We start from the raw sequence: 12,328 nt of genomic DNA, 5'->3' as shown, positions 1-12,328 counted from the left end.
GTGTTTCCGTGTATGTGTCTTACGTGTCTCACATTGCATTTCTCTTGTGTTTTCAGGTGGTGACCAACAGAGAGACACAGGAGACGCTGCTGTGCATGGCGTGTGTGTTTGAGGTGTCGAACAGCGACCACGGAGCTCAACATCACATCTACCGGCTAGTCAAGGAATAAGAGACCGAGGCCTAGATTTCAATCAGATCGAACGTTAACCGATATCCGCATAGCAGATGTTTTGGCGGTGTTGGAGGTGTAACTGCGGTATGAGCTGAAATATCGGTGAGCGGCTGCTCTTGTGTGGCAGCAACCCTCCCTTCCTTAATATCCCTACCGCGTTAGGAGTTCAAGGAAGTGTAGACTCTATCGATGTTAGAAGTAATGACTCTCAAATGTCAAACCGTTGATGTTAGGCTAATCGCATGTTTTCATGTTAATTTGGATGGGGGGGATTTATAGCTTATCAGTCTATTTCGAGTGTTTGAACTTGTAACGTTGCTGAATGAACTTCCAACGCGGCTGTATGGGATTTGTCAGATTATAGTCGGGTGTGATTTCGTTTCATCCACTGGCGGTGTCCGCAATAAAATAACGCAACGAGCCGCTTGTGGATTGGACAGCTCTCTGCAGTTCCACCTCCTGACACCGCCAAAACAACCGCTATGTGGATGTCAATCTGATTGAATCTAGCCCTGACACTCAGTGTGAACATGCTTCATTCAGAACTGGGACAAACTATCACATAGATCTCGCTAACCTGAAGGACATGTAGCTTATGAAGGATGGAAGGAAGACATTGAAGGACAGACCCTGAGTATTGTCAGGGTTGTGGGGGAGGACACAAGGCAACCGCCCAGTGAAACACGCCTTCAGAATGACTTACTTGACAACCGTATGGAAAGTGGCTGTGCCTCTACACAAATCCCACCCACAATGTCCTTTGGTTACATTGTGGGTGAAGTCTATCACGGATAATATTATCATTATATTTTTGTCTTTTTAATGTATATTTGTATGAGTGCAGCTGTCAATCTGTGGTATAGTTGTGTCATGTGCCATTTTTCCAGACTAGTTCAGGTCTGTAGTGTAGAAAGTGTACATATGAAGGGGCATTGCGTAACATAGGGAGGTGTTCTGTGGATTACATTTGGAAACTACTATCAGTTTCCAGCGTTTTATACTGTAGTCATCACCAATGTCAACCAATTACAGATCATAATAGCCTTTCTTAATTAGATAAATAGAAAAACTATACAAACAGTTACTACATACACTATATATACAAACGTACGTGGACACCCCATCAAATTAGTGGTAGGCCACACAAGCTCACAGAACTGGACCGCCGAGTGCTGAAGCACGTAGCTCGTAACAATTGTCTGTCCTCGGTTGCAACACTCACTACCGAGTTCCAAACTGCCTCTGGAAGCAACGTCAGCACAATAACTGTTCATAGGGAGCTTCATGAAATGGGTTTCCATGGCCGAGCAGCCGCACACAAGCCTAAGATCACCATGTGCAATGTCTAGCGTCAGCTGGAGTGGTGTAAAGCTCGCCGCCATTTGACAATGGAGCAGTGGAAACTCGTTCTCTGGGATGATGAATTATGCTTCACCTTCTGGCAGTCCAACGGATGAATCTGGGTTTGGCGGTTACCAGGAGAACGATACCTGCCCCAATGTATAGTGCCAACTGTAAAGTTTGGTTGGTGGAGGTGGAATAGTGGTCTGGGCTGTTATTCCTGGTTTGGGATAGGCCCCTTAGTTCCAGTGAAGGGAAATATTAATGCTGCAGCATGCAATGACATTCTAGAGTTCTAGACGATTCTGTGCTTCCAACTTTGTGGCAACAGTTTGGGAATGCCCTTTTCCTGTTTCAGCATGACAATGCTCCCGTTCATAAAGCGAGGTCCATACGGATTTTTTTTTGTTGAGATTGGTGTGGAAAAACTTGACTGGCCTGCAAAGAGCCTTGACCTCAACCCCATCGAACACCTTTAGGATGAATTGGAACGCCTACTGAGAGCCAGGCCTAATCTCCCGACATCAGTGCCCGACCTCACTAATGCCCTTGTGGCTGAATGGAAGAAAGTCCCTGCAGCAATGTTCCAACATCTAGTGGAAAGCCTTCCCAGAAGAGTGGAGCAAAGAGGGGGCCAACTCCATATGAATGCCCGTGATTTTGGAATGAGATGTTCAACGAGCAGGTGTCCACATACTTTTGGTCATGTAGTGTACATGTAGCTTGGTGAACATCACTATCACACAAACATTTTCCAAAGAAAAAATATGTAGGTTTTACATTTTGTACATTTTGGATAACAACGCAAATACTAAACTATAATGAAGACCAGTAATAGTTATAATTCCAGGGACACTTTGAAACTATAAATAAAATATATGATGATTCAGGTACCACTTTGCAGCACAGCTCTCTCATATCTGCATCATATCTCCTGTGCCCAACTAAAAATAAACCTGTATTGTTAGGTATTACTGCACTGTTGGAGCTAGGAACATAAGCATTTCGCTACACCCCCGATAACATCTGCACGATATGTGTATGCGACCAATAAAACGTGATTTTATTCGAAGAGGAAAAGCACTGTGAGAACACAGCAAGACAATGTGTACAGATCAGAGATTCCTCCTATGTTCTCTTTTCTCTGAGCTGCTAAGGTTTTAGCCTGTATGACGATGAAGCAAAGAAATCATAGAATACACATATTGAACATTCAAAATGGACACTCTACTACCGTCGTCACCCATCCCAAAGCACTTAGTTCCTCTGTATGGTTATTGCAGGGTGGAGTAGACTTGTTGAATGAACCTGCTCTTTTTAGTGACTGAGGAACACAGAAGTCAAAAACACTCCCATATATTAATCTGTGTTTCCCTGGTTCTGAATGCTATTCAGCCTTATTTTGCTTGTCAATCGGTGACCTACGCTATTGGGCACATTAACCGTGGTGGTAGGGAATGGGATCCTTACAGATACTGTATCTCCACCACTCAAGCTGTGAGATCTTTCCTGAGCTGGAGGACAGCCTTGTAATCTCCATACATCCCAGTGTTATGTGTACAGTGCCTTAGTGAGTAACTTTCCACCAATGGTTTGCTTGGATCGAAAAATACATAACATTTTGTGACGCGTCATGTCGGCCATTATAAATACACGGTTAACTATTAGTGGTTCTACATGTGCACCTATTTCACCGTGTTGTACAAAATAACTGGTAAATCATGCGTAGATTATTACAATCCGTGTGTAATAGCAGTAATAACTTTGCCTTGCCTTTCAAAAACCAAAAACACTGGAGACATTTCAGACGTGCAATTGTCCCTTGCACTGTAGCATAAAGTGCCTTTGGTCATGACTTTCCAGTGAAGAAAAGGTTTAACAGAAGCTAAACCAAAAAGCCTAAGAAAATGGTGGAAGAGATCACCAGAATGCCTTTTCCAATGCATGTCCCTGTAGAACTGTATTCATTACCACAACAATTTGACTATTGCTGGGCGGCAGGTAGCCCCGCTGTTAGAGCATTGGACCAGTAACTGGAAGGTCGCTAGTTAAAATCCCTGAGCTGACAAGGTGAAAAAAATCTGTCAATTAACCCTACTGTCAATTAACCCAGGGTCGCCGTTGATAATGGCAGCCCCATGGCCGTGACCCCACTCTCCGAGGGTGTCTCGGGGAGTTGGGATAATGAAAGAAAAAAACAACAACAACACATTTCCAATTCACACGTGCGTATGATCATAACACTCAACAGTTATGACATTTAGCAGACGCTCTCATCCAGAGCGACTTACAGTTATTGAGTTCATTTTAAGATAGCTAGGTGGGACAACCACATTTCTCAGTCATAGTAAGTACATTCTTCCTCAATAAGGGAGTCAAGTGCGAGTGTTCGTGTACTTGTCCGTGTCAAACAGGACATATATAAGAAACCACCCAATTATTATTAGTATTTGGGAAACGATTGTTCCCTTAGATGCATGTTCAGTTCACAGTGAATCTCCCTGTGGAGGTTTATAGCATCATTGTCACAGTAGATCAATTGTGTTATCATGATATCGTATGCACACTAACTTATTCAAGTCCAGAAAACATAATGCATATTTTCGTTGTATGTTACACTGTGGGTAAAGACAATGGATCAGGGTTTATGTCATGTTTGGAAGACCTTTGACCTGTTTTCTAACTTAGTAATAATTGTTACTAGATCCTGGGGGTGTCCACCATCACAGTAGTTTCTGTTTGAATGTGCTGTATGTAGGCTATACTTTACAATGCTTTTGTGATGACTCCAGTTTAACCAGAGACAAGCCTGTTGGTTTCACTGCTGGGCTCTGTGTCTCTGTTCTGTCAACCTGGAATATAGATTTCACACTTGAGTATTTTGAAGGTATTATTTTAAACGGGCACAAGGAGATTTTTGAGATCAGCAGCAAAGCTCTGGGGCCATGTGCTCTTTGTCTATCGGTACTGGTAACTTTCGTCTATTGTTTTCAACATTGGCTTTCATTTTTCTCGGTTTGGATGGCATCCTTAGAGCATTGCGTGCAGATAATACATTTTTAAAAAAAGGTGATTTGTATAAAGAAGAATGTATTCTGAGATGTCCTGGTACACATGTTTAATGTTATCTTTAATTTTCTTAAAGATTGTGAATTCTTCAGACAAGAATATAAAAAGAGAAACTGACAATATGTGTGTTGTTACTGCAGGGTCTGGTCTTTGCTTTGTAACCTTTTCTTCATTGCTCAAGTGTTAGATATTTTATAGCTTTCTAGAAACTTTATATGCATATAATATCCAATAAAACTAAATGGTCAATTCTGTTTCTGATTTGATGATGAATCATAATTTCTCACAAACGTCAATGAATTTCTCTCAAATTAAGTATTTGCATTTCTTTACTAGCCTACTAGCCTTTGATATTTCTGTAACGGTACAATACTCTCAATGCACAACAGGGGGAGCTATATCCAAAAGAACCAGGCCTCGCGAGCAGTGATACCGTGCAACGGTTCACCCACATGAGAGTAAATATTAACTTGAATGATTTTTTTCCTTGAGCCCGGATATGGCAATTCTCTTTGAATACATCTCCTGGCCATGTTGATGTTGGAGTATAACCTGCCTGACATTATTATAGTCTCCAGCCTGGGGTGTTATGTAGTATTTGGTGTATCAGGTAGCATCGAGGTTAGAGTGTTGGGCCAGCATCCGAAAGGTTGACGTACCGGAGCCGACAAGGTGAAAAAATATATAATATGTCACAGTGGCACACAAGGCTCTAATTGCTCCAGGGGTGCTGTACAATGACAAATGTAAGCCCCCCTCCCCCACAAGTATTATAATTATTTCATCAACAAACGTGGCCTGTCATCCACTGTCAGGGTCAGAGGAAGATAAACCAGGCGGGACCAATGACAACCTGTGATTCTGGACAGATCATTAACATGTTACACCACTACAACAATCCCTCTGCAATAATCACAGATAAACAATTGTTTTGTTTTATGAAAATATGGTCTTAGTTCACATTCACATGTCTTTCGGGTGAGTGGTTTGGTTAGCAGGGTCAGTTTGGCCTAAAGACTGTAGACAAGTGGGATGAATGGTAAGTGTGCTACGTGTTATTGAGGGCAGAGAACATATATTCTGAGCAGCTCCATGAATAGTTGTATTTTTTATTTATTTTTTGCTTGATTTGTTTCTATAGAATATCGATCAGAAGTAATGAAGATGTGAAATAACGGAGTGAAACAACACTGACCCTTGCCTGCATTAATTTAATATGACATATATAACACTCCATTTAAAATGTGTTCACTTTTTAATCTTTCAGGTCAGAATGATGGTGTTTTTGAACAAAGTACAGTAAGCAAATTGGTGCGTAAAATTTGCACAAAGTGAGCGGGTAATGTTACATACAAAAACGTCTGGAGTGTGGCGGTGTAGTGTGGTGATCAACAGACACTGGAGAGTCCCGTTGCGAGCGGAGGGCGTATACTTTAGTGTTTGCATAGAAATGTACACACAGCCGTGCGTGCCGACCGAGAGGAAGGACGTCCGTTCCTCCTCTGCGCACAGTGTTCCAAAAGGAAGTCTGCGGGGATAATGTAATGCCCCCCCTGCTGAACAACTTCCCAGTGTGCCTCTTGAGTCTGCTACGGGAATAATCCTACATAGAGGGAAGTACTGAGCTGATTATTTCATGAGAATGATGACATGCCTACATAAGAATAAGGACAGCTCCAAACGAAGGTGTGTGATACACTTTTCTCTTAACGCCTGAAAACGGACCGAGGAGTCGAGAGAGGAGCAGAAACTTTGATAAGCAATTCGGTTTGAGTTTTTTTTCTTCCCAGTATGGAGCAGGAAGAATGCAAGGTATCAGTATGGGTCTGCCGGGAGGAGAAGCTGGTCTCAGGGCTGTCCAAACGCACCACCTGCGCGGATGTTGTAAAAGTTCTACTGGAGGACCAAAACTTGCCGCAAGGTGCGTCAGCGGCGATGCAGTCTGGGACCCCCCAGTCTTACTGCATTGTGGAGAAATGGAGAGGCTTTGAGAGGATGTTACCCAATAAAACCAAAATCCTGCGTCTCTGGAGCGCCTGGGGAGATGAGCAGGAAAACGTGAGGTTTGTGTTGGTGAAGAATGAGGCATCGTTACCGAACAACGGACCCAGGAGCGCCGAGGCGCGAGTCGTTCAGAGCAAAGACAATCCGTGCGTATTCAAGGGAGCAGCCAAGACCACAATGGCTTTCTCACAAGAAAAGCAACGGAGGATTGTTAGAAAAGCTTTTAGAAAGTTGGACAAAATTAACAAAAAGAGAGAAGAGACTTTTCCTAAGGATAAATCCTCAGTGGAGAAATTGGAAACGTTTGTGCACTTGGTTATCTCGCAAGATCACACCATCCGCCAGCAGATCCAAAGGATCAAAGAGTTGGATAGGGATATAGAGATGTATGAGGCAAAAGTGCACTTTGACAGAATTAAGAGACATGGTATCAATTATGTGCAGGACACATACATGGTGGACTCGAGCGTGGAGGCTGATCCAATAGAGGACGTTCCACGTTCAGCGGAGGCTATTGCGCAGTTTGAGGAGTACGCTCTTAGGTGCGAGGAGGTCCTGCGACTTCAGGAGGAGTTGACAGAGCGCGAAGCTCTCATGGAATGCATCACAGGTGAAATTCAGGAGGAGCTAAACCAAAGGTGGATGAAAAGACGGCAAGATGAGCTGTCGGGCAAAGACACAGAACGTTTTGGGGAGTCTGTGGACATCCCCGTAGCTGCAGTGGCTCCACAGCCGGCAGCACAGTCAGTTGCCGCCGCCCCAGAGCCAGATGTGAACAGTCTATCAGATAACGACTTGGTTTTAGAGGGGAAGATAATCAAATCAAAGCTGGATACCAGTTTATATATTGGTCTTCGTTTAAACACGGATTTAAAGGCTGTTAAGGGTGATTTGGACTTAAGCCAGGAGCTATGGGACGCGAAAGAAAAAGAACTAACGGATTTGCTCGCAAAAATGCACTCTATGAATTTAAATAAGGAAAAGTTACTCGAGGCTGATAAAGAACACTCTGAGACTGACATGTTGCCTTCCTTGGAGAAAAGCGGTGGGTGGGTGGAGCAGACCAGAGGTCTGTCCAAGACCTGCGACATGAACGACGAAGATTCAGACACGGGGCTGAGCTCCATGCATAGCCAGGACTCTGACAATACACCTGTGTGTGAATCACTGGTGTAGCTAACTCTTTATTGAACTTTTGAAAAATATGCAACGCAAACTCAGGGACAGTGGAATTCTCTACACTAAACAATATGTTTCTCCGTTTCCTTCAAAAGGCTTCAGCATGGACACCGTACATATATGTATGATAGTCAACTCACTCCACAATAGCTTGTCTTTAAATAGGCCACTCTCAGATATTCAGCCAGTATAGACAAGCAATAGAATTTACGATCATATTATGCCAATTGTGCTGAAATCCTGACAAAAGTTGTGGAAAGTGGATATAGCTTGCTATGCTGTTTCTGTGTCACAAGTACTATTTATCAGAACATGTTTAGAATTAGGGAAAACAACAACTGCATTGAACTGCAAAGACCCACATCACTATGAGCATTCAACGATAAACATACAGGTTACTGTGGAAATAAAGTATTAACAAATATTGATCTGTTTGATTTAGCACATGTATAAGTAGGACAAATGGTTTAAGAGTTGGCTATGCAAATCACATATTTCATTTGCATTGGAATTAGTCCTACCTCACGAGAAAGTCAAACGTTGTAGATAGATGTTTTGCATCCTTTAGGGGCCATGCTTTGGGGGTGTGTGATGTGTGCGTGTCATGTTCTGCTGTTTTTAATTGGAGTCTGTGGAGTAGCAGAGCATGAACTTCTGCATTAATGATGATTAGTGTAAATGCATGCCTTTTTACTAAACTGTTTCACTAACAGAGCAAACTGTTCACTATTAACCAAGCGAGGGAATTTTTACTGTTAGGTTTGTAACTTTCATGCCAAACTTTTCACTGTACTCTGAAGTGGGTGTTCAAAAAGTTGGATAGGTGCCAGTGCATTAAACTGCAACTCTATTCTATCCATCTGGAGGCAGTATCTGCTGGCCATCTTTAGGCCTACAGATTTCTGTTGTTGTTTTTGTAACACTATCTGCCTAGGAGAGCCAGGCTCAAACCTGCCGAGATGTAGCATTTCCCAGAGGGTAACTTCTAGAAATATCAAAATACATTCTCCAGAGGGAGGTTTTTGTTAATTGATCATGTTGTTTCAGCATGACTAACCTTTCATATTCAGATGCCAGGCTGCTGATGCAAATCCAATGCAAATTGGCCAGACTAGCTGTCACCTTACCCAGTAATTGTTTAATTCATCCGTGTAGTTGATCCTCACTTTCTCTCCGGTTGCTTGACAGCATGATACCAATACCCTATTGATGGCAATGCCCTATTCAGTTACCGTACAATTTGTTGTGCCAATCAACCTCATGGATCGGTAGTTCTCAGCATGCTTTATATCAGGACAACCACTTGAGAGCTCTAATCTAATCAGTCTATCAGGAGTCAGTACAAGTAATAGAAACTGCAGTGTATATGAACGCTGGGAAAGCTAAGACAGACAACATACAACATCCCAAAGTCAAAACCCAGACTGTTTCTGTTTATGCAACCCAGTCTGCTTTTGTGTTTGGGCGTTATGTGTTGTTGTGCCCCCCCTGTGTGCTCCCTGGGCTGTGTTTGGCACTGGGCAGCAGGGCTGTATGAAAGCAGCCAGAGAGCAGCTGCCTAGCCTGGCTCACTCTGTTGAAAACAGTGGAGTTTACATAAGTCAGAGATGAAGGCTGGGCCAGGCCTTATGTTCTACTGTTCTGGGGTGAGCTGGGACTGGGACTGTGTGAGAAGGGATGTCTGTGTTTCAGATCCAGAGGATTTGAGTCCCCAACAGCCTAGTGCCACATGATGCTTTAAATATGACTTTAGACAACAGAGGGGGAGACTCCGCTTATGGAATATGCCTTCAAATGGTTGTTATTCATATCCAGGCATTTCTGTCTAAAACATTCATGTCTGGGATTGACGATTTGCAGGTGTCAGATGTGACACTAATACTCTGTTGGTTCTCTAAACTACTGATATTAGTTGTGCCATATGTATGAAATTGATCCCAGTGAGAGGCAAGTAAGCAGACAGGCAGGCAGGCAGACAGACAGGCAGACAGACAGACAGACACATAAAGCGTTTTAGTGGATAGCACCCTGGCAACCATCAGTCAGCGATAGCCTAACACTGAAACACAACATTGTTGCATTATCCTCAATCAGCATTTTCACCTCAAACGTATCCATACACTATGCCATATGCAGTACTTACATTTTTTTTTTTTTAGGCATAACCATCTGTGCCAGGGATTTCCTGTACCATTTCTGCTACGTTTTTGTTGTACTATTACCCCCTTTTTCTCTCCAATTTCGTGACATCCAATTGGTAGTTACAGTCTTGTCCCATTGCTGCAACTCCCCTACTGACTCGGAGAGGCGAAGGTCGAGAGCCATGCGTCCTCCGAAACATGACCCTGCCAAGCCACACTGCTCACTGAACCCGGAAGCCAGCAATACCAATGTGTCAGAGAAAACACCATCCAGCTGATGACCGAAATCAGCTTGCAGGCGCCGGGCACGCCACATGGAGTCACTAAATCCCAGCAGGCCAAACACGCCTCTAACTCGGACAAATCTGGGCCAATTGTGTGCCGCCTCATGGGTCTCCCGGTTACAGCCGGCTGTGACACAGCCTGGGATCGAACCCAGGTCTGTAGTGACGCCTTAGACCACTGCGCCACTCGGGAGGCAGTCATTTCTGCTACTTTTGTATGATAACACTATCAGGACGGTTTTATCATAATGGAGTTGCATAATGCAGACATAAGGGAAAAGACACTCTCGGAGAGACCTTCTGCACTCTTCAACCTCCTATTTCACTCATGCAGTGCACCCTTAGTGCAGTGCACCCATGCCCTGGCGATGTTCTCATGGGTCATCAACCTCAGGAGATAGCGGACCTATAAATAGTTAAAGAGCAGCAGCCTGTAAGGCCGGGGTCATTCTTACGCCATGTCGAGCTGAATAGGACCAGCCCTCTAAAACATTTAGGGCAGAATCCTGACTTCCACTTCATCTGAATTGTTCATTTGTCTCCCATTGACATCAATGCGTGACAAAGTGATAGAGAATCGCTCCATACAGAAATATTTATGAATAGTCCAATTTAAGAGACTTGTGTGATATTCAAATGTATGCCATGCGTGCATGGTGCAAAACCATTCAGATGAGATGACCCAGGCTCATAATGTGTTCGCTGGAATGAGCCCAGCAGTTAATATCCGTATGGGATCCAATAGGCCCTGGTGGCTGTCGTTAGGAAATACTACTGTCAGGAAAACAATCTGTCCAATATAATAAAACCAACATATATTCCGTCAGACGGACAGACAGCCCGAACATAACACACCTCAAAGTGCTTACTGCCAACCACTCTCATCCCTGTCCAGACCATTAGAGAGGAGTACCCATGTACCAGATAGGCTAGTAGGGGATTATTCTACTCTGGAGCTAGGTGTTCCACAAGTGGCCTGTCAGATGGGTGGCTGAGCCTCTAGTCACACCAAACTCTGGTGCATGTTCAGCAGGGCACAACATTGAAATACGTTCAGGAATAAATATGTTATGTAGAACATGCCTCTCGGACATGTAGTCTCTGCTCATGACATTTCTATCTGCAACGTTTGACCATGTTTTCCTACTGAATGTGGCCCTGAAAGGGTGATATAGAAGAGCATAGAGACAGAGAGAGAAGGGGGGGGTCTGTCAGAGCTCCTAGAAAAGTGTCTAATTAACTTGATGAGCCTGTCTGCTCTGTTTATCAGTCAGTCTGGCTGGATGAACATGGAACATCCAGACTAAGGCGTGGACTTATAAATATTTGATGACGACAACTCAGCCAGGCTGTGTGGTGCCATCTGACAGAGTAATTACACACAGACAGAGCCACTCACAAGCCCTGCCATAACTCACTCACAACCCGAAGAGCCACTCAGCCATATTGATTTATAGGCCTATTATAGAGGGATGGGTTCGTTTGTCTTGCTCCATTCCTAGATCTAAAGCAAAGTAGCTCAACTGGGTTGCTCTAACATGCAGGACCAATTAATGCTATGTAAACCAGTCTGCTATTTTTAAAATACCAGTCTGCTATTTGTGTTTTTTTTGGCGCTGATCGTATGCATCGGCAGGACATGACTGCAGCGTCGGGTAAACTCTAGGGGTTGGTGTGTGTCTCTTTGTTAACAGCTGATGCATGATCTCTAATGTTAAGGAGGTCTTGAGGTTCTGCTCGCTTGAGTTAGAATAGCTCATGATAAGATGTAGACCATACTATTTACCAAGAGAGTTTGTGTCTTGTAAGGGTTTTCCTGTGGTGAAGGAGAGGCGGACCAAAATGCAGCGTGGTGGTTATTCATGTTCTTTAATAAAGGAACTAACTATACATGAAATAACTAACAAAACAATAAATGTGCGAAAACCTCAACAGTCCTCTCTGGTGCAAACACAGAGACAGGAACAATCACCCACAAACACACAGTGAAACCCAGTCTACCTAAGTATGATTCTCAATCAGAGACAACTAATGACACCTGCCTCTGATTGAGAACCATACTAGGCCGAAACATAGAAATACCCAAAACATAGAAAAACAAACAGACTGCCCATCCCAACTCACGCCCTGACCATAC

General features: G+C 43.5%; 2 protein-coding genes across 5 annotated transcripts in view; both read left to right on the top strand.

The window, feature by feature from the left end:
- Positions 1 to 4,837, top strand: part of LOC110523724 (transcriptional enhancer factor TEF-1) — a 42,636-nt gene extending 37,799 nt beyond the window's left edge. For all 4 annotated transcript variants that reach the window (XM_021602681.2, XM_021602691.2, XM_021602672.2 and 1 more), the window contains one exon: positions 57 to 4,837. In XM_021602681.2, coding sequence (XP_021458356.1) covers positions 57 to 170 — 114 coding nt within the window. In that variant the 3' untranslated portion in view covers positions 171 to 4,837. The remainder of the gene's footprint in view (positions 1 to 56) is intronic.
- A 1,186-nt stretch (positions 4,838 to 6,023) lies between these two features.
- On the top strand, positions 6,024 to 12,059 carry LOC110523718 (ras association domain-containing protein 10). Its single transcript, XM_021602659.2, has one exon. It carries the CDS (start codon positions 6,375 to 6,377, stop codon positions 7,761 to 7,763), a length of 1,389 nt encoding a protein of 462 aa, XP_021458334.2. The 5' UTR covers positions 6,024 to 6,374; the 3' UTR covers positions 7,764 to 12,059.
- The last annotated feature ends 269 nt before the right edge of the window (positions 12,060 to 12,328 follow it).

The sequence above is a fragment of the Oncorhynchus mykiss genome, chromosome 1, assembly GCF_013265735.2.
Source record: "Oncorhynchus mykiss isolate Arlee chromosome 1, USDA_OmykA_1.1, whole genome shotgun sequence".
Classification (NCBI taxonomy): domain Eukaryota; kingdom Metazoa; phylum Chordata; class Actinopteri; order Salmoniformes; family Salmonidae; genus Oncorhynchus; species Oncorhynchus mykiss.
The sequence above is the reverse complement of the archived record's forward strand: the minus strand, read 5'-3'. Positions and strand labels throughout refer to the sequence as shown.

What these genes read in the sequence shown, in the direction of transcription:
- LOC110523718 (XM_021602659.2), top strand. Translation starts at nt 6,375, where the DNA reads ATGGAGCAGGAAGAATGCAAGGTATCAGTATGGGTCTGCCGGGAGGAG.